At 42.7% G+C, this 21,496-nt stretch overlaps 1 protein-coding gene across 3 annotated transcripts in view; it reads right to left on the minus strand.

The window, feature by feature from the left end:
- LOC149313426 (opsin-5-like) overlaps nt 1–21,496 on the minus strand; it is a 51,890-nt gene that overhangs the window by 18,626 nt on the left and 11,768 nt on the right. For 2 of the 3 annotated variants that reach the window (XM_089523196.1, XM_089523197.1), the window contains exon 2: nt 17,881–18,033. In XM_089523196.1, coding sequence (XP_089379322.1) covers nt 17,881–18,019 — 139 coding nt within the window. In that variant the 5' untranslated portion in view covers nt 18,020–18,033. Of the gene's footprint in view, nt 1–4,482; nt 4,562–17,880; nt 18,034–21,496 lie in introns of those variants that run through there. The other variant, XM_089523198.1, reaches the window with a different exon arrangement.

A 21,496-nucleotide genomic window follows, 5' to 3' on the forward strand; every position in this document is an offset into this window, starting at 1 on the left:
CCTCGGCTTGTGGTGGAAAAGAGTAATAGTGTTAGGTGCCATCTGATGGCATTGAACATCAAAGTTTCAGATAACCTTTCCCAGTAGTTTTATCTATATGTTAAATAGAATGGGTAACAGAACAGAACCCTGAGGGATCCCATAGGGCCAAGGGTTTGAACTGAAATCCCCCAAAACCACCTTTTGAATTCACCCAGTGGCATCATTAGGGGGGTGCAGATCACACCAGGTGACACCCAGAGGGGTGATACACCTGAAGGCAACCACCACATGAGACTCGGAGGGCCTTGGGTGGACACTGCCTTCCACGTCCTGCCCAGCAACTGCCATACAAGAATCAGAAGGCCTTGGGGAGTACCTTCTGAGAAGGCCAAGCACCATGGCAGCAAGGTGGGGGCATACCCTTTTGCCCCGCCTTTGGAAGCCTCACCCCTATAAGCCCTGCCCTCTGCATCAGGTGACACCCCAGGTAGGGACACTACTGGGTTCACCCCTCCAGAAAGGAAGCCACTATAAAATAATGCCCCAAGTCCCATTCATGCAAATCAACCCAGAAGGATACCATTGTTCCTGGTATCAAAGGCTGGTGAGAGGTCAAGCAAAACCAGCAGAGACATGCTCCCCGTTGAGCTCCCAGTGTAGTTCGTCCAACAGGGCTACCAAATCTGTCTCTATCCCATGACCAGGCCTTAAACATTAAAATGGATCTAGATAATCTGTTTCAACCACAGAACAACAGGAGTTGAAAGGCTACCATATATTCCAGAATCTTTCCTAAAAGTCAAATACTACAGACTAGCCAGTAACTACCCATAATAGTGGGTCTAGGGATAACTTCTTTAGTAACAGTTTTATTGCCTCGTCCTTCAGGCAAGCCAGAACTCTGCTTTGTTTTAATAAGGCATTAGCTCTGTGCAACCTCTCCCAGCTGTTTATACAGTCATATAGTTGGAAGAGATACAAGGGCTATCCAGTCCAACCCCTGCAGGAATACCCAATTAAAGGATTTCCGACTGATGACCATCCAACCTCTGTTTAAAAAGCTCCAAAGGAGACTCCACTCCATTCTGTGGGAGAATCAATTAGAACGTGTCTATGCGGCTTGAAAGTGCCTGACTAGTTTGTATTTCATATAGAAGAGATGATAATAGAATTCTTGAGTTTCTCTCAACTCCCCAGGGAAGATCTGCCTCACTTCCAGAACCTAGCCACAATAAAACACCAGATTTTTCAGGATGCCAAAATCCTTCAGAAATGGTCTTTATTAATGGAGTGAATTTGGTTCTGTCCTATAGTTTAAATAAGACCCTTTACAGAGTAGCCTGAAAGGCCGGCATGGGGGCAGAGTTGGGGGATAGCATCCTCACAACGCACACCTGACTCCGCCCTCCCGACACGGTGCCCTGATGCTGTGCGCCGCTCCATATGATACATGGTGTCATGGCACATGCTGATGATGCAGCGCCAAAGGAGTGCCATATAGCCGCCGCAGCTATGGCACTCTTTCTAGGGCACAAGAAGGACCAACTTTTTGCAGCTCCTTTTTGTGCCTTCGAAAGGCTGGATCAGGCCTGAGGTTGCCACGGCCCTGATGTGAGGTTGCCACGGCCCTGATCCGGCTAGGAAAAGGGTGGCTGGAGGCTACCCCTTAGGGGCGATCTATTGAGCTTTTAAATCTTAAGGCTGCAGCTGGCTTTGGTTTTGTATGTACCAGTTGTGAGAACAAACAGCACATCATCTTTACACACATCAGCAGGTCACAGTACTAGGAAAAACTATTAATAAAGTCATGAGACATGAGGCTCTACAATAGATCCATTCACATTTTGCATGAAATGTTAAGTGTTTACAGAAGAAAAACTCAACAGGGAATAAAGTCCCGTTAAGTGAAAATGCAGTTTAAATGTAGAAAATTTATTCTCATTTGGTGGTTGTTTCATTCAAAAATTTAGCTACATACTAATGTTTTTCCAGAAAGGGACTGGAAATTTTCACTCTTCATATCTTCTATTCCTATACAGTATAAGATAAAACATGTATATATGTATACATACAGAGAGAATTGTACTACAGTATTCTGATGTACTTCAGGACACAGCTCAATTGCAATCAACTCCAACACATATTCAAATCATAGAAGGAATGCTATGAAAGCAATCCTAGACTTAATCAACATGAATGCCTGGTGCAAAGCAGATCTCAGATGAATGATTCCCCATGGGAATAACTTAAAGACATGATATAAAATATGTCCAAGACAGACAGATAGATGTTAACTATACATGCGTGCATCCATATGCACACAGAGCAAATTGATATGATAGCAATATTGTGGTGCTATGAGCTTCATTTAGTATTAAATGTGTAAATAATATAATTCCAACACTGAAATGCCACCACTGCAGTTGCTTTCCTGGCACAAATCAAAGTGTGGATATTAATCTTTAAAGAGCTAAATGGCTTCAGGTCTGGCTATCTTAGAGACCATCTGACTTGTTATGAATCTGCCCAGCTGTGGAAGTCTTCAGGAAAGACCCTCTTAAGAATACCATCACCTGAGGAGGCTTTCTTGGTGGGTATATAAGAGAGGGATTTCTCTATGCAGCTCCCAAGCTCTGGTATGAACTCCCCATAACTTAGTTATGATTAGTTCTCACTATCAAGGCTTTTAGGAAGGGTGTGAAGGTTTTATTATTTAATTTGTTTAAGTGATGTTGCTGCAACTCCCACTCCAACTTCGCTTTGCTGATGGGAGCTACAATAAATTAAAAAAAAACAAAACCCAAGCAGGAGGCCTCAAATTGCCCATTCCTGCTCAAGGCACATCCAATACATACAGACATCAAAGTGAACCATGATCAGTCAACACAGGTTCACAATTATGCATGCACTAAAGGTCAAAGAGAAAGGTTTTTTCTTGATAAGATAGTCTAGTCATATCTGACTGTAGGGGGCTGTGCTCATCTCCATTACTAAGCCGAGGGAATCAGCGTTGTCTGAAGACGACTCCAGTGGTCAGCATGACTGCAAAGAATGCTGTTACCTTCCCACCAAAGTGGGATGTATTTATCTACTTGCACTTTTACATGCTTTTGAACTGTTGGGTTGGCAGAAGTTGGGACTAGTGATGGGAGCTCACTTCGTTACACAAAGTTTGGGTCTTGAACTGCTGACCTTGTGATCATCAGAGTCAGTGTCTTAACTGCAGAGCCACTATGTACCTTACACTACTTGAAATAAATCCATAACCTGCACTACCTAAAATAAATCTAGCTCATGTTTTTTTCAAAATTATTTTAACCATCAAATTAACATCAGATTTTACTTTAGGAGAAATTTTGTGACAACATTTGTTGTTTTTCAAATAAAGAAATATATGCCTCTTCTTCTAGTGCTTGTGCACCACTCAGAACAGTTCATGACAATTTATAGCAACAATGAGAAGGATGATAGAAGTGAAAAGCCAGGCAACAGATTTTGGTAATAACAGCAGAAATCCCTGATATTATTAAACAGAAAGGGTAGTTTCTAGCATGGGGCTGAGGAGATGAGAACTGAATGCACAAGTACACGGTCCATATAATATGAAGACATGAACAGTGGCATTAAAATCATTCCCATTACAACATTTTAATCATACAATATTTCAATCCTTTTACTTTGAAACACATAATTCTGAGGAACGCATTAGATATCATAAAAGAAATCCTGTACAGCATATCATTTTGAACTGTGAATTGCTTCTGCTATGTAAGCACAATCTTAAAAAACAGTAGCTACAACTCTTTCCCACTAGACAAAGAGGATAAAAATCAGCCAAAAATATACCAAAAGAAGTTTCATAACAGCTGAACATCTTCCATCAAGCTATTTTATTGCCCAGAAGTAAAACAACAAGAGTGCAGCAACAGTCTTGCAATTCGTCTTTTTTTTCTTACTGAATCAAACCATCATTAAAAAATAGAACCTTCTTATTCTCTGAACATAATCAGAACAGTGAATTCGAAGACTGAATGGAGGTAAATTTCAGTTTTTCCATGTATACTTTTTTCCAAAAATAGTTTTACCTCCACAACCAAGTTAAATTTACAAAGTCCTATTTACAAGGAGGGACAAAAGATACTACAATATTTTGAGTCTTTCACACAACCTTTTGAACCTGTAGTGGATGTGGTTTTTGGTCAGCTACAGATCAGCCATTACTGTGGCCTCAAAAGGTCATGTGAATAAGCTCTGGAAACAGTAAAAATAGTTTTACAATAATTTTCACATGTGTGTTTTCCTTTAATAATTTTTGCAGACATTGAGCTTTGGACCCAATGTGCTAAGCTGTTTCAAATTGCACAACTCAAGTCAAGGCAGCTAATAACAAAAAAGAAAGTATCAACCACAAACTGCAAATCAATGTTCCACAAAACCAAAAAAGTTTGGGATGTCACATAGATCCAATATAAGTGTAAATTTGTTTATTTGCTTACTTACTGTATTTATGTCAGGATGGTAAAGCAGACTGAGTTGACAGTTGAAGAAGCAGCTCATCCATACAGGTGCCAGCTGAGTGAGCATCCCAACTGAGGAGGCAGAGAGAGAGCCAAAACTAACAGAGCTGCAGCTTCAAGAAGTGTTTCTTGCGACCATGGCACAGTGGCTCTCTTACATTGGAGATTATTACACACAGACGGGATAGGGACGGGATTGCTCCCCCGTCCCTGTCCCATCATTAACCCATTCACGACTGCAATAGTGCAAAGGGCTTTCAAATTGTAGTGCCAATCCTGCCATTAACCCATTCTTAAAGCAGCATTGCAATAACACAAATCTCTGTTAATACAAAATGCCGGCCAGTGTTACATTAATGATAGGTTAGTGACAGGATCTGCATGATGTCATCTGACAGTCTTTTGTGTGATTGTGGTCAATCACGCTTTTTGGACAGGTTAATGATGGGATCTGCTTGACACATCATCTGAATGTCCTTCCCGTGGTCGCATGGGAAGGATGGGACAAGAACAAGTTAAGGATGAGTGTAGCCAGGAGGGGAATGGGAGGGGTCAGGTTGGTAGGGCTACAGCTCAGGAGACAGAAGAGGAACCCGAGCAGGGAGTAGAGGGGTTACAGGACCCGGGAGAAAAGAAGGAGGTGGAAGCCAAAACTGAGAGCAGGAGGATAAAAGGAGAGGGACAGGTGAACGCGGGGAGGAGGAATCGATGCAGAAGAGTTGGGCAAGGAGAGTTAATAAATAAATAAATAATAAAATTTTTATTTATATACCGCCCTTCCATCAGATCAGGGCGGTTTACAGCAATTAAAATACAATAAACAATAAACATTAAAATCATACAGCAGATACATGAACATAAAAACAAAAGGCCCCAGGTTAGCCAGTCCCGTTGCCAGTGCGGTGGAAGGAGGCCTATAGGAGGACCTTATTCAGGGAATGCAATCCCAAACAGGAAGGTCTTTAAGTCCCGTCTAAATTGGGCCAGGGAGGTAGCTGAGCGGAGCTCTATGGGCAGCGTGTTCCAAAGGGCCGGGGCGGCGATGGAAAATGTCCTCCTGGTAGTTGGGACAGAGACTGTGGTTTGCAGCCCAGGGAGAGACGGCTGGCCAGTGACCCTGCAAAGAGGACGATGTAGACCTAGGGTGGGACCCCACATGGAAGTTTGACTGCAAGACACAAGGTGGGAAGGAAAGCTTCTGGGGCTGAGAAGCTGAAGGTACCATCTCTCCTGGAAGCTTGAGTTTAGAAGGGGTGTGGTGGGACCCAAAAGGACAGATGTGGGAGCAAGGACCCAGCCTGGAAGAGGCTGACTGGGAATGCCTGGAGAAGACCTACACGTGCCCCGAGAGACCCACTTCTAGCCCTCAGTGATGCAACTGAGGAGAATCGGGGGGAGCCTGGCTGTGTGAATGGAGTTTCTTTGGTTGTTGGTTTTAGTTTGTGAGTAAACAGTTAAAAACATTTGACTGGTTGGCGTCTTTTTGGAAGGTAAAGTGAAACTAAGGACACACACAGAGCAGCCGCACCTCTGGGACAAGGATAACCCCTGTGTGATAATCTCTATTATCTTCTTTCTAGAAGGGCACAGGATTTCAGATGGGCCAGATGGGGTAGTCTTGGGCCAGACGGGGTAGTCTTCCAGGTCAAATTCCAAGTTCCCCATACCTGCCCTGTTCCCATCTCCCAGAGTTGCTATCTGGCACGGGGAGAAAACAACCCTTGGCACCAGTGAGAGCTTCCCTTATCTGCCAGAGAAGGGGTCTAGTTTGAGCAACAGATATTCAACAGGGCTGTGATGTCAGAGGAAACTTCTTCTCATATTCACACACATGTGTTTGACTCCTGACTACTGGTTGTTCTTAAAACACAAACACACACACACACACACGTCCAGTGCCAAATTACATCCTCTCTATGTAAGCATGTTTTTTGCAAATCTAATAACAGCTCCTTGTTTGTGGTGTGGGAAGGAAAGGGTTATGTTTATTTATTTTTTTTGTAGGAGCTGTGAAGGGTGAGTGACTATATTTTTGTAAGGAAAGAATGACTATATTTAAAAGTGACTGAACAACATCCAGCCTTGTGGATGAAACACTAAATTACAGTCTTCAGCAATTTCGCCTAGATGTTAAAGAGAGTGGGAGCAAGAGTAGAACCTAGTGGATCATCAGGGTATGATTGCTAAAGGGATGAGTGGTGATCTACATCAAACCCAAACTTTTTTCAAGCTGCCTGAGGAGATTCCTACATTATGAATTACAGTACACACAAGATAAAATTCTAGCTTCTCCTGTCACATCAGATAAGAGATACAGGTATTTCTTGGGTCTTGGATGGAACAAAATGACTCTTCAAAATAAAGGTGGAATTGGAAAACCAGGAGGCAGATAGTAGATTTAGATTTTAAAATAATTTTAAAAAATACACCACATGATTATGCAGGAAAATATATCAGTCTAAAGCTGTTGCTTCAGATTTCTCTTTTTGAAGCAGGAGAGTCATAGCAGTTAACTTTTTCTCAATACATTCATGATGAAAATGTTAGAAAACCCTGGGGCTACTTTGGAGGAACTACATTTCAGGCCATCAGATGGAAACCAGAACTCTTAATGTTATTTTTACTATGTGGGCAAAGTCATTCTGAGAAATTTTAACTCCAGCGTTAAAAATATGATGATGAAGGTGGTCACATTCTGCAGTATCTGTTGTAGATGTTTAAATTATATATGCAGATTTTCAAGATTTGCAATTTTGTATTGCAAAAAAGACACACAGATTTTCTTTAAAAAGTTAACTTCCATCTCTTTCCTTTCTGGGTCAAACTCTCTTTCCAAAGATACACTGAGGCTACCAGTAAAAGTGGCATTGATTAAAGACAGAAACTAAAACAAAAGATCTCCTCAATACAGACTACTCACCCCTACGTAACTTAGCAACTCACCCCTTTAACTAGAAGTATCCAGGGCAATGGTGCTCAACTGCTTCTGCATGGGTTGCATTCCCCCTAAAGTAACAGTCAGGACATGAGGATTGCTCCTAGATCCCACATTGTCAATGGGGGCATATTGCCTCTGTGACAAGAAGCCTCTCTCCCCAGTATCAGTGGCTGCATCAATTGTGACCCTTCCTGGGACCCACTCTATTCTGCTTTGGTCAGACCTCACCTGAAATTCTGTGTCCAAGTCTGTGCACCACAATTCAAACACACTGAGAAGCTGAAACATGTACAGAGGAGGATGACCAAAATGGTTAAAGGTCTGGAAACCATGCCCTATGAAGAGCAGCTTAGGGAACTGGGTGTATTTAGCCTGAAGAAGAGAAGCTTAAGAGGTGACATGATAGCCATCTTTAAATATTTGAACAGATGTCATATTGAAGATGGAACATGCTGGTTTTCTGTTTTTTGCTGGTGCAGAAACTAGGACATGGAGTGGCGGTGGATTCAAACTACAGGAAAAGAGATTCCACCTATATGTTAGGAAGAACTTTCTGATGGTAAGAGCTGTTCAACAGTAGAACATGCTGCCTTGGAAGGTGGTGGCATCTCCTTCTTTGGAGGTTTTTAAAAGAGGCCTGATGGGCATCTGCCAGAGGTGCTTTGATCATGTATTCCTAAACAGCATAGGGTTGGACTGGATGGCCCTTGTTGTTTGGCCCAACTCTGATTCTATACTTCTAGCATTTAAGAGGGCTAAGTCTTGTAAAAACAGTAATTCCAGGTGCAAAGATGTAAGGCAGCCAGTGTAGTGCAGTGGTTTCAGCATATAGCTACATCTCTGGAAACCAGCGTTTGACTCCCTACTCAGCCATGGAAACCCACTGGGTAACCCTGGGCAAGTCACACTCTCTCAGCCTCAGAGAAAAGGCAATGGCAAACCCCCTCTGAACAAATCTTGCCAAGAAAACTTTGTGATAGGTTTGTCTTAGGTCACCACAATTTGGAAATGGCTTGAAGACATACAACAACAATGGTGTTCAGTGAGGTGGGTGTCCCTTTACCTGTATCATCTGGCAGAGACCTTCCAGAAAGACATTTAGAATTTCTTTCTGGATGCCTTGCGAGAGGAAATTGAGGTGGTAATCACCTGCTAGGCATAAATTGCTGCCCTATACTGTGAGCGCTCAGTTTCTAGGCAAAAGGCCAGAGTGAGGCGACTGAAGTTGGGTTGGCTTACTGCCCGTTCCATCAGAAGGTCTGGTGTGCAGTAAAGGAAACTTATGAATTGATAGGGACATTCTAAAAACCAGGACCAATGAATGGGTCACACCTCCCAAAATTTATCAGAAAACCATAGGAAGCCAAACAGTACAGCATTTTCTGCACCTCCTTGCTCCTTTTCTCAAGCAAGACAGAGTAGATGAGCATGCTGTCTAAATACAGGTGGAATTGTATGTGTTTCAGTTGTTGGTGGGCTACTGGATGAACACCTTCAGAGATGACAAAAGGTCTAATGGCAGGACCTTTTACTGGAAGTACTTTTCCTATAGGTGAACCAAATGAACTGCCTATCTTAGTGATATGTTGGTACGCTAATACGTCCATTAAATCTAAGGACGCTATGAAGAAAGCAGCCAACAAAACTTCCAAGATTGTATCTAGTGTCTTCAGTCTGAATTTTTCCGCTAGACAAAACAATTTACTTGTTTCAAATCCAGTATCACCCTTCACTGACCATCCCTGGGCACAATGAAGAAAATTAAATAGTACCTTTAATAACTTTTTGAAGATGGAATAAGACATCCTCTTCAATATGATATCCCTTCAAGTATTTAAGCAGGGCTATCATATCATTTCTTAATCTTCTCTCCTCCAGGCTAAACATCACCGGCTCCCTAAGTCGTTCCTCATAGGGCATGGTTTCAGACCCTTCACCATTTTAATCTCCCTCCTTTGGACACGCTCCAGTTTTTCAACATCCTTTTTGAACTGTGGTGCCCAGAACTGGACACAGTATTCCAGGTTGGGCCTGACCAAAGCAGAATACAGTGGCACTATTACTTCCCTTGATCTAGACCAGTGGTTCCCAACCTGTGGGTCGGGACCCCTTTGGGGGTCGAATGACTCTTTCATGGGGGTCGCCTAAGGCCATTGGAAAACACCTATTTAATTACAGTTATGAAGTAGCAATGAAAATAATTTCATGGGTTTGGGTCACCACAACATGAGGAACTGTATTAAAGGAAGGTTGGGAACCACTGATCTAGACACTATACTTCTATTGATGCAGCCTAAAATTGCATTGGCCTTTTTAGCTGCCGCATCGCACTGTTAACTCATGTTCAACTTGTGGTCTACTTGGACTCCTAGATCCCTTTCACACGTAGTCTCGTTCAGCCAAGTGTAGCCCATGCTATATCTATGCATTTTGTTTTTCCGCCCTAAGTGCAGTACCTTACATTTCTTTATTTTGTTAGCTTTGGCCCAGCTTTCTAGTCTATTCAGGTAATTTTTGAATTCTGATCCTGTCCTCTGGGGTATTTACTACTCCTCCTAATTTGGTGTCATCTGCAAATTTGATAAGTATGTCTCCAAATCTCTCATCCAAGTCATTGATAAAGATATTGAATAGCACTGGGCCCAGGACAGAGCCCTGTGGAACCTCACTGGTCACTTCTCTCCAGGATGAAAAAAAAGCCATTGTTGAGCATCCTTTGGGTTTGGCCAGATAATCCAATACAAATCCATGTAATAGTTACTTTGTCTAGCCCACATTTTACCATCTTGGTCTGTCTAAATTCTGTACTTGCTGTTTTATAGAGTGAGCATATCTCTATTTGATATTTGATCTTAGGTCCCCTATTTTCTCTTGGTTTAATGCAGGAGTGAGAAGAATGGAAAGAGGGCAAGAGTTGCTCTTATCCTCTTTCTTGAGAGGTTGGGCTAAAGCTTTCTTCTTCTTTTCTTTCTGTCAAAACTGGTTCTATGGGGTCACTGAATAGCTTTGTTCTCCCAAAGGGGAAATAAGTCACATTTTTCCTTGCCCTGTCATTTGCCTATTAATTGGAATCACAGCTGCCTGGATCTCAGGTAGAAACTGTATAGCATTCACTGAAAAGACAGTAGGCTTGAGTAATTTGTTGATCTTTTCTCTAAAGTCAACCTCCTTCTGAAGAATCTCAGCCAAAATTCTTTAGCCCACAAAACATAGGCTTGAGCCATGATGGAAGCAGCTGACAAGGCTTGGGTGGCTAGGCACAACATCTCAAGTGATATTACAAAGGTAGACTCTTCTCTTTCATCCTGAATATTTAGGGAAGGAATAGCAAACTTCAGAGGGGAAAGGGGGACGTTTTTGTCTCCATGCCCTTGCCCAGAAGGCTGCACAATAGCCCCTAGACCCCCTAAACAAAACTAAAACAGAACAGGGTGCAAGGAAAGATTCATCCTATCCTATTTCTCATGCTGACTGAACATCTTGGGGGAGGATGTATCTTTATTATAAATTGGTGGTGTGTGTGCTCCAGGATTCTTGTATAGGTCTGACATGGGGGAGAGGGGTTATGGTTATGGGAGGTGGGTTAAGTTTGTCTTTCACTTAATTCTTGAGAGACTGAATGAGCCATGAGTCTCTCTAGAGAAACAAATTGTTTTGTTCATCTGGCAAGCACCGGTTGCATGATTTAGGAATGGGTGGAGAGGAAGGATCTATGACCTTCTTGGTGATACTTAATGTGATGCACTCTCAATCAATCAGATAAGCTGTGGGATCACTGAAGTGCATCATGTCTCTTGAGAGATTGGAGACTATCACATGGGAGAGGAAAGTGTCCTTCTCCCATGCTTAATTCATGTTATTAGCACGATCAGGGGGAAGATTATCACACACACACCACATTTATCCCGTTCTTCTACTGTCTGTAGACAGTAATGGACCTGTCATTGGGTATTGACGTTAATACCCAATGACAGGTCCATTACTGCTCACAGACAGAGAAGAATGGGATAAGTGTGTGGAGGTGTGATTGCACTAATAACACGAATTAAGCACGGGAGAAGGGTGCTTTCCTCCCATGTGATAATCTCCATTGTCTCCATGATGCTGAGCAGAGGTTGGAAATAAACTTGTTCTACGCCAAGGAAAGGAAGAACAGAGAGTCCCTTGACATAGCTGTATTCCCTTCTTCCCTGTCCACTGATTGCTACTGAGAAGTGTGGTCTCCAGCTTTCAAGGTAGTAGAAAGATGGCATGGAGGAGTGTGTGGAGAGAGACAGGCTGAATGAAATATTCAGGGCAGCCAATCAGTATCCAGCTGACAAAAAGTTGGGGGCTGTCCTGATGAGCAGATATAGAAAGGTGGAGGAACACTTGAGAGTGGGAGAGTGTGCCATGATCCTGAGGGATGAACAGCCAAGAAGGCTGGGTGTGACAGGAACGCCCTGTGGAGCAGTTGAGATTTAGGTTCCTAGATAAGGAAGGATAAATTTAAAGAGGACAAGGGAAGTCCTAAGAAACTAGTTTAAAGTAATAAGTTCTGTGAGTAGTGGAGAGCTAGGGAAGTGAAGGCTCAGATGCACAATAGTTTTGAAGAGCTGTGAATTGTGTATAAAGTCTCATATTCATAGGATTCATACTCCAATACAATAGGTTGTAGGGAAAAGTGTATGCAAACAAATATAACACCACTGAAGTGTAACTGAAGATACAGAAAGAACTGAAGCAGTGATAATTTTATAAACCATTCATAGAATTATAGAATCATGGAGTTGGAAGAGACTATAAGGGCCATCCAGTCCAACGCCCTGCCATGCAGGAACTCTCAATCAAAGCATCCCCGACAGATGGCCAACCAGCCTCTGTTCAAAGACCTCTAAGGAAGGAGACTCCACTACACTTTGAGGGAGTGTGTTCCACTGTCAAGCAGCCCTTACTGTCAGGATGTTCCTCCTATTGTTGAGCTGGAATCTCTCTGAAGTAAAACAACATTTTGTAACCACAAGCTTTAAGAACCAGCTGCGAAGAGAAATAATATCATAAGCTCCTTGTGTAAATAAAAACTATTTTTCTTCTTGTTCACAACGCAGTGGCTTGAAGCGACTGTTTAGTAGCAAAAGAAACACACTACCAAGTATTTGAAAACATTTATTAATAAAGAGGGGTAAAGTGTAAAGTTGAGTGTGGTAGGACCCAGGGATAGATAGTAGTTTTTATTTCAATGTTTCATTTTAAAATGTTTTATACACTTTTATCTTTTTAAAATGTATATTATTCTTTTAATAGCTATTCCTTTTTAATAAACGTCTTTTCTATGTTTTTAAATGTATTGTTCTTTTAATATTGTGAAACCACTCAGTTCTGGGAAAAAGAGTGGGATACTAATACTAATAGTAGTAGTAGTTGTTGTTGTTTCTGAGAGAAGAAAAGCCTCAAACTACTTTAGGGAAAACAGTTGAGGAATCCTGGGACACTTGGTCTCCACAAGGGGAAGTAAACGATTCAGTAGAATAAAAATAAAGCAAAAGAAGGTATTTTTGCAGCAAAGAGAGAAAAGGAGGAAAAATGGAAAAGGAGAAAAAAGGCAGAGCAAGTGAAATAAAGTTCAGGACCTAGATAGAGGACAATCTAGTCACGATGGACGTTTTTATGATCTGCCTTCTTACACTAAAGGAAGCCACAAGCAAAATGAAAACCAGTATAAATTAGATTAACCAAATAAATTAGATCATATTAACCAAATATTGACCCGGAACAGACGGGCCAAATGCGCCATGCTGGCGCCGATATTAGGGTTAGGGACTGCACACCAACCGCATGGTCCATAGCCCTAGTACGGCACAGCGGTGGAGTAATGACAGTGTCCTGTCCATACGGGTGCTGTCATTTTGACGTGATGCGCAGCATCCGCACATCGCCGTGTGTTGCTTATGTCATAAGTGTGCCATTGCCGCACTCACAATGTCACTCTGGCGCTGCAAAAAGAACCCGGAAACACCAGGTTCTTTTTACTCTGGAGGGATGGAGCGCGGTTTAAGGGCTGCGCCATCCCACCAGAGCTAAAACAGGCGAATGCAGACCACTGCTCCATTATTAACTAAATAAGTTAGATTATACTCAGACATATATAAACTAATTTCCTCTTGAACATTAGCATTCCAATGGTGTATAAAATTGGCCACTACTCTATAAAATATGAATCTTGTTGCCTGCCTTATCAAATTCTAATTCAGTTCATCAGTGCTACCATACCAAGCCGTGTCCAATATTCTATATATTCAGTCTCCACTGGATATGAATTAGAAATGCATATTTGTGTAGCTGTTTAAAAGTATACAGTTCAGTCTATGACTTCCAGTGAGTCTATTTTAAATGCGTGGCATTTTGCTGCCGTTATCTGCCAAAGTTCATATTGTGTATTGTTTTATTGTTATCTATGCAATCTTTGAATTTTTTGGAAAAGCAACAAATACGTATTTAAATTTAAAATGTAATTAAACAATTGTGTGCCTTAGTTTGAAGAAAAGAGAGCTCATGCATGGAGGTGAGCAGGTTTACCCTAGACATATCATCAACCATGGCGTTGCTAATATTGGTGTCGCCCAGTGTGGGAGGGTGAACTATTTGCCCTCCTCCCACCCACCTGCCCACCCAGAACACTGCTGAGACAGCCACCGTATCCCAAGATATTCAGGGTCCAGTGCAGCTGCAGTTGCAGGCACACTAGACCCTGAAGTCACCACCACCCCCAGTGGCTGCCTCCGCTGAGGGGTGGTGCTGCAGTCCCCAGAGGGCCCATTTAGGATCCAGTGTGGCTGCTGGGGAAGCAAGAATGTGCCCTTTCTCACCCAGTAGCCGGGCCAGTCCCTCTGGGTGTATTATTATTATTATTATTATTATTATTATTATTAACCTTTATTTATAAAGCGCTGTAAATTTACACAGCACTGTACCACCCCACTGGGTAACATCCCGCTCTGGGATGTCACCCTTTGCGGTCTGCGCTCCCCTTGTGACACGACTGGCCATCAACCTTCTGGGCAGTGTTCCCCACAGCTGGCATCTCATCTAAAACTGGACTCTGGCTACTACATTTGCAGCATGAATATGCCAGCATAGTCTGGCCAAAGCCTCAATGCATGGACAGACAATCTAAGCAAATTTAAACAGGACACCTGCCAAACACAGTGCCACATTTATAATTTGTGTGATAATAAATATAATGTTTAAAATGGACCCCAGAGTGTAACCCTTTTCAGATATAGGAGTTTATCACATGGGATGGATCCTGTGCAGAAACTGGATTTAAACTGAAAAAAATTTCAGATGACGTTTGGGGTTAACCTGAATAGAAAGTAGAATAACCCACAAAAGCATGTAGTTAGACCACTCTTTAAAAAGTCCTCCCTGGACCCCCTGGATAGAAATAACTACAGACCAGTCTCACTACTACCATTTTTGAGCAAGGTGATCGAGAGAGCAGTCGCCAATCAACTACAAGCAGTCTTGGAGGAAACGGATTTTCTGGATCCATTTCAAACCGGATTCAGGACGGGATACAGAGTTGAGACTGCCATGGTCGCCTTAGTCGATGATCTCCATCTGGGCATCGACAGGGGAAGTGTGACCCTGCTGGTGCTCTTGGACCTCTCAGCAGCCTTCGATACCATTGACCACGGTATCCTTCTGGAACGCCTGAGGGAGTTGGGTATTGGAGGCACTGCATTGCAGTGGTTCCGGTCCTACCTCTCGGGGAGGTTCCAGATGGTGTCACTTGGGGACAGTTGTTCAGCCAAAAGGGAGCTCAAATCGGGTGTCCCTCAAGGCACGATTCTGTCCCCAATGCTGTTTAACATTTACATGAAGCCGCTGGGTGAGATCATATGGAGACATGGGGCGGGGTGTTATCAGTACGCTGATGACACCCAAATATATTTCTCTATGTCTCGGACTGAAGCAGTGACTAAAGATGGCATCTCTCCTCTGAATGCCTGTCTTGGGGCGGTAATGGACTGGATGAGGGAAAACCGACTCAAGCTGAATCCAGGTAAGACGGAGGTACTCGCTATAGGAACCCCAAATCCAGGAATGGAGTTGTGTCAGCCAGTTCTGGATGGGGTCACACTTCCCCTGAAGGATTCTGTTCGCAGCTTGGGGGTGCTCCTTGACTCGTTGCTCCAACTGACAGCTCAGGTGGATGCGACAGTCAGGAGCGCCTGCTATCAGCTTCGTCTGATACGCCAACTGCGCCCCTTCCTGGAGCCGAGGGACCTGGAAACAGTAGTACATGCACTGGTAACCTCTCGATTGGACTTCTGTAATGCACTCTACTTGGGGCTACCCTTGTGCCAAATTTGGAAACTTCAGTTGGTACAAAATATGGCAGCCAGATTGATCACGGGAACTTCTAGGAATGTCCATATAACACCGGTCTTGAAGTCCCTGCACTGGCTGCCTATTAGTTTCCAGGCAAAGTACAAGGTGTTGGTGATCACCTTTAAAGCCCTACATGTCCTCCCCGCACACTAAAGTCCTCTGGAAAAAATCTACTACAGCCAAAAAAATCTAGGTTAACATCAGTTTCCCAGAGGGCCTTCTCTACTACTGCTCCTAAACTATGGAACGACCTGCTGGAGGAGATCCATCACATTTCCACTCTGACAGCTTTTAAGAAAGCACTCAAGACAGATCTCTTCCGGCAGGCCTTTCCAACTTAGTTACCCTCCCCAGATATAGAGATATTGTCCCCTCATTTTTCTATTCTTCCCCACCTATGTTTCTGCCTTTTTTAAAATGCTTTTAATGTTTTTAATGTTTTTTATACTATTATTGTTTAATTCTGTTTTAGTACTGGGTATGGGGGGGGGGGGCGGTAGGTCTAGGGTTTGATTTTTAACTCTATTGTAATTGATGTATTTTATTGTTGTAACCCGCCCGGATTCTTTGTGATTGGGCAGGCTATAAATAAATCATTATTATTATTATTATTATTATTATTATTATTATTATTATTCAGATGATGTTAGCATTAATGACAATCCTGAAAGTAAAAAGGGGTCGGTTTTGTCACATTAACCTTGTTGTGTACAAAAAAATACCCGCTTTGGTGGTTTTTTCCCCCTGTTTTTTTAAATCCCGTTTCTGCACAGGTGATAAACTCCATAGCCTAAACACATGCAGGACAAAGTGGTGGAGATGGTACACAAAACCCATCACCACCATCTCTGAGCACCTGAAGCTAAGTTAAGAGTCTTATTGCATTTGAAAAGAAAAACGAAAGCCAGCTAGACAGAAAAGGTTTCTGGATTGCCTCCCACATGACATCATAGTACTTCTGTTCCCCCTCCAGAGGGAGCCAGTGGTAAATGCATGGCTTTTGTCAAACAGATATTTCCAGCAGAACAAAAACCATGTATTTACAATGGTCTCCCTTGGCTGTAGAACAGAAGTGTTTCATAAGTGTGTGGGAAGATAAGACAGAAGCTGCTGCTGTCTCACTGGCTTTTGCTTTTCTTTCCAAATGTGATAAGGCACTTAGACGTTTGGATATAGTTCACAAAGCCCTTTAGTAGGATCTGTATTCATGTTTGGCTAAATGCAGGTGGGTGGATAGCCAATCTTACAACTGTACCAGGGTTTACATGTACTTGCAGTGTCCCCAGTTTAAGCCCTATGAGTGTTGAGCCAAAGGGCTGAACAAGGTTAGTGACAAGGAAGCATAAAATGTATTATGACTCCATCTACACTACATTTTGGATTCACTATAGTCCTGTGCGGGTATTCAGCTGCTCACTTGAGGGCAAAACTGGGGACAGGGACACATGTAAGTCCTTGCCACTGAGCATAACTACATGCTCAGTAGCTTCCCAGACTTTCATGTATTCAGTAGTATTAAGTTTGTTCCCTGTGACTGAGTAATAAGCTGTGTAACTATGGCCTGCATTTGTGATGTCATTGTTATGCATGCCATGTGGACGGCGCCACGTAACGATGGCACCCCCCACACATACTAGGGTTAGGGAGCATGCAGTTGGTGTGCGTTCCCTAACCCTAGTATTGCTGGGAGCACGCCGATGTTTAACAAGGCCCTGCACAAACCTTTGCTGTCAATGTACAAAGATCTGAGAAGCTGCTGGGTGTCCAGTAATGGCTGCCACTAGGATAGGATAGGAATTTTGCCACAAAAGTCTCCTCTGTTTAATTATTTAAAAATAAATATTTCTCTCTCTAATGGAAATTCCCTCTTCCATTATTTCTAACACTTTCCTTCTGAACTTGTTAACATTTCTTAATGAACCTTTGGATTAGGATAAAAATACAATTTTAACAACTGCAATCAATTCCACTGCAATGTTACATACATCTAATCCATGCATGTTGGTTTTATATAGATATCCAAAGATAGCACAAAGAAGAACACTCACTTGAAGAATATGTCAATCTTACCAATCACTAATAAATAAAATCCAGCTACTATGTCAGCTTCCTTTGAGAGTTTTGATGCAAAAGGGTCTTCGTCTTGCTGGTAGTGGGGAAGATAATCATCTTGAGATGAGATATTTTGCCTTGGGTCCATTCCAGTCATGCAGAGATTAGTATCTGAGAAGCAAAATAGTATTCAATGAATCACACTTGACACAATGTTTCCAATATTAAAAAAGACCATGATTCATTAAAAAAAAGTAGGAAACACCGAATCTCCATTATTATTATTATTATTATTATTATTATTATTATTCATATCCCAAACCTGGGGTTCACAGCAGCGACAACATTAAAAACATTTTTTTAAAAAAACTACAATTAAAAGTATACAAAAATAGTACATTAAAATAGAATTAAATTATTCTCTCTCTGGCTTTGCTTCGCAAACAAAGATTCAGGAAGGACTCATCCCGCACTTTCTACAAGCGCGTTGGTGACTAAAAAGGCCAATCTGGGATAAACAGAAAGCACAGCGGAAAGTCTCCTTGGGTGATGTTTCCAGGTTGCGGTTCTTTCTGCGTTGTCGTTTCTCTTCGAGACTCATTTGGTGTGAGTTTTCGAAAAAGGCTGCAGCATCGTGGATAGTGCGTCTCTATGCCTCCCGGTGCAAGGCCAGGGCAGACCATTGTTGCTGATCAATTTGGCTGAGCCTGAGATGTTGTTTCAGGAAGTCCTTGTATCTTTTCTTTGGGGCACCCCTCTTACGCTGACCTGTGGTGAGTTCACCATAGAATACTATTTTGGGGAGGCGATGGTCCTTCATCCTAGAAACATGTCCTGCCCAGTGCAGCTGCGTCCTCAATAGCATGGGCTCAATGCTAGTGATCCTTGCTTGCTCAAGGACAGCAACATTTGTCACATAGTCAGTCCAGTGTATATTTAGAATTGTGTGTAAACAGCGCTGATGAAAGCGTTCGAGTCGTAGGTGTTGGCGATAGGTGACCCATGTTTCAGACTCATAGAGGAGAACAGACAGTACAATGGCTCTATACACACTGATTTTTGTGCTTCGCCTCAAGTGTTTGTTACTCCAGACTCTTTTGTGAAGCCTTCCGAATGCACTATATGCCTTTGCTAATCTGTGATCAATCTCTTTATCAATCTTGGCATCTGAGGAGATGATGCTTCCCAGGTAGGTGAACTGCTGGATGGACTTAAGCACAGATGTGCCTACAGTGATGTGGGGATGGTAGTGTTCTTCCTGAGGTGCCAGCTGGTAGAGAACTTCCGTTTTCTTCAGACTGACTTCCAGTCCAAAGAGCTCTGCAGCTGTTGCAAAACAAGATGGAAGCTTCACCAAAGCTGCACTCCAGTCCTTAGGACTGGAGCGTGGCTTTGGTGCGGCCTTTGGACTCTTAGGACACATGTATCATTGAAATACCATACCTCCAAAGTGACTCGAAGCTGCTTTATTTTGGCTGTCTGTAACAGGCCATAGAGTCCTTTGTTCTGCTCTCTACATTTCTCTTGCAGTTGTCTAAGGGCAAATACCATGTCTGTAGTGCTCCTATTAGCTCTAAAGCTAATATTATTACAATATTAAGTATCATGTTAAAAGAATAAAATACAATTAAGACGATTAAAATGTTAATATCCACAGGTTAATGAAAGGTTTTTTTTTTTAAATTAGAGTATTCATATTGCTTTTGTGTTTGTATGTTTCAGGTGATTCAATGTCAGACAGAGTAGGTTAAATGCAGGGTGGAAAATGACTTACAAATGACTTCCAAACTACTTTCACTATGTCCAAAGCCCTAGTACAGTGATGGTGAACCTTTTAGAGACTGAGTGCCCAAACTCAAAGGTGTTCCCACACCAGGTGGGGTGATGGTGGGACATCTGGGGTGGGACTTCCCCGGAGAGGCAGCTAAACTGGCTTCAAACTGGCTTCAGGGTAGGATACAGAGTTGAGACTGCCTTGGGCATCGACAAGGGAAGTGTGACTCTGTTGGACATCTCAGTGGCCTTCGATACCATAGACCATGGTATCCTTCTGGAACGCCTGAGGGAGTTAGGTATTGGAGGCACTGCACTCCAGTGGCTCCATTCCTACCTCTCAGGCAGATTCCAGATGGTGACACTGGGGGACAGCTGCACTTCTAAAAGAGAGCTGACATCTGGCATCCCTCAGGGTGTCATTCTGTCCCCCATGCTGTATAACATTTACTTGAAGCCGTTGGGCAAGATCATCTGGAGAAATGGGGCACCGTGTTAACAGTACACTGATGACACCCAAATTTATTTCTCTATGTCTCCGACTGTTGCGGTGACTAAGGATGGCATCTCTCCTCTGGATGCCTGCCTTGAGTCAGTAATGGGCTGGATGAGGAAAAACAAACTCAAGCTGAATCCAGACAAAACGGAGGTACTTGCGATAGGTACCTCAAGTCTGGGGATGGAGATTTGGCAACCAGTCCTGGACAGGGTCACACTTCCCCTAAAGGACAAAGTTTGTAGTTTGGGAATACTCCTGGACTTGTCACTACAATTGTCATCTCAAGTGGATGCGACAGCCAAGAGTGCTTGGTACCAACTTCAGTTGATACACCAACTGCGCCCCTACCTGGACCAAAAGCACCTGGAAGCAGTGGTACACGCACTGGTAATCTCTCGTCTTGATTTCTGTAACGTGCTCTACATGGAGCTACCCTTGTACCAAGTTTGGAAGCTTCAACTGGTTCAAAATGCAGCAGCCAGATTGGTCACCAGTTCGTCCAGCTTTGACCATATAACACCTGTCCTAAAATCTCTTGCGGGCGCAATATAAGGTGTTGGTTATTACCTTTAAAGCCTTACATGGCTTGGGCCCACGTTACTTGCAGGAATGCCTCTCCCTACCACCCGCACTCTCAGAATAACTGGGAAGAATGTGTTAGAATATCAATCAACTAGGCTCATATTGACTTCCCAGAGAGGCTTCACAGCAGCTGCTCCAAAATTGTGGAACGGTCTTCCGGAAGAGATCCATCTTATTACCTCCTTGGAGGTGTTTAAGAGGGAATTTAAGACAGATCTCTCCCGGCAAGCTTACTCACCTGACCTTATGTAAGAGACAACTTCAGACTATTCTATGAATCTACTGCATTACCACTTGATGATGAGTTAGCTTTTAAGATTAATTGTATTTTTATATGTATTTTATTACTGGTGTATGTGTTTTAGCAGACTGTAATTCCACCTCGATCTATCTGGGAGAGGCGGAAAATATAAATAAATTATTATTATATTATATTATATTACAGTGGTGCCTCGGGTTACGAATTTAATTCGTTCCGCGGCGCCGTTCGTAACCCGATACATTTCGCAACCCGAAAAGCCGCTGGAAAGCCGCTAGCCGCTAGCCGCGCTTTGAATTTCGCGCCGAAACGCGCCGAAAAGATTTTCGTAACCCGAAAAATCCTTCGTAACCCGGAACAGTTTTTTTAAATCTAACTTTTTCGTACCCCGGAAATTTCGTAACGCGGTGAATTCGTATCCCGGGGTACCACTGTATATTATATTATATTATATTATATTATATTATATTATATTATAAAGGCCTGGGAGGATGGGGGAAGAGGAGGAACAGGCATATGCC

The sequence above is a fragment of the Sceloporus occidentalis genome, unplaced genomic scaffold, assembly GCF_023333645.1.
Source record: "Sceloporus occidentalis isolate IW3139 unplaced genomic scaffold, rSceOcc1.0.p SCAF_4, whole genome shotgun sequence".
Classification (NCBI taxonomy): Eukaryota; Metazoa; Chordata; class Lepidosauria; order Squamata; family Phrynosomatidae; genus Sceloporus; species Sceloporus occidentalis.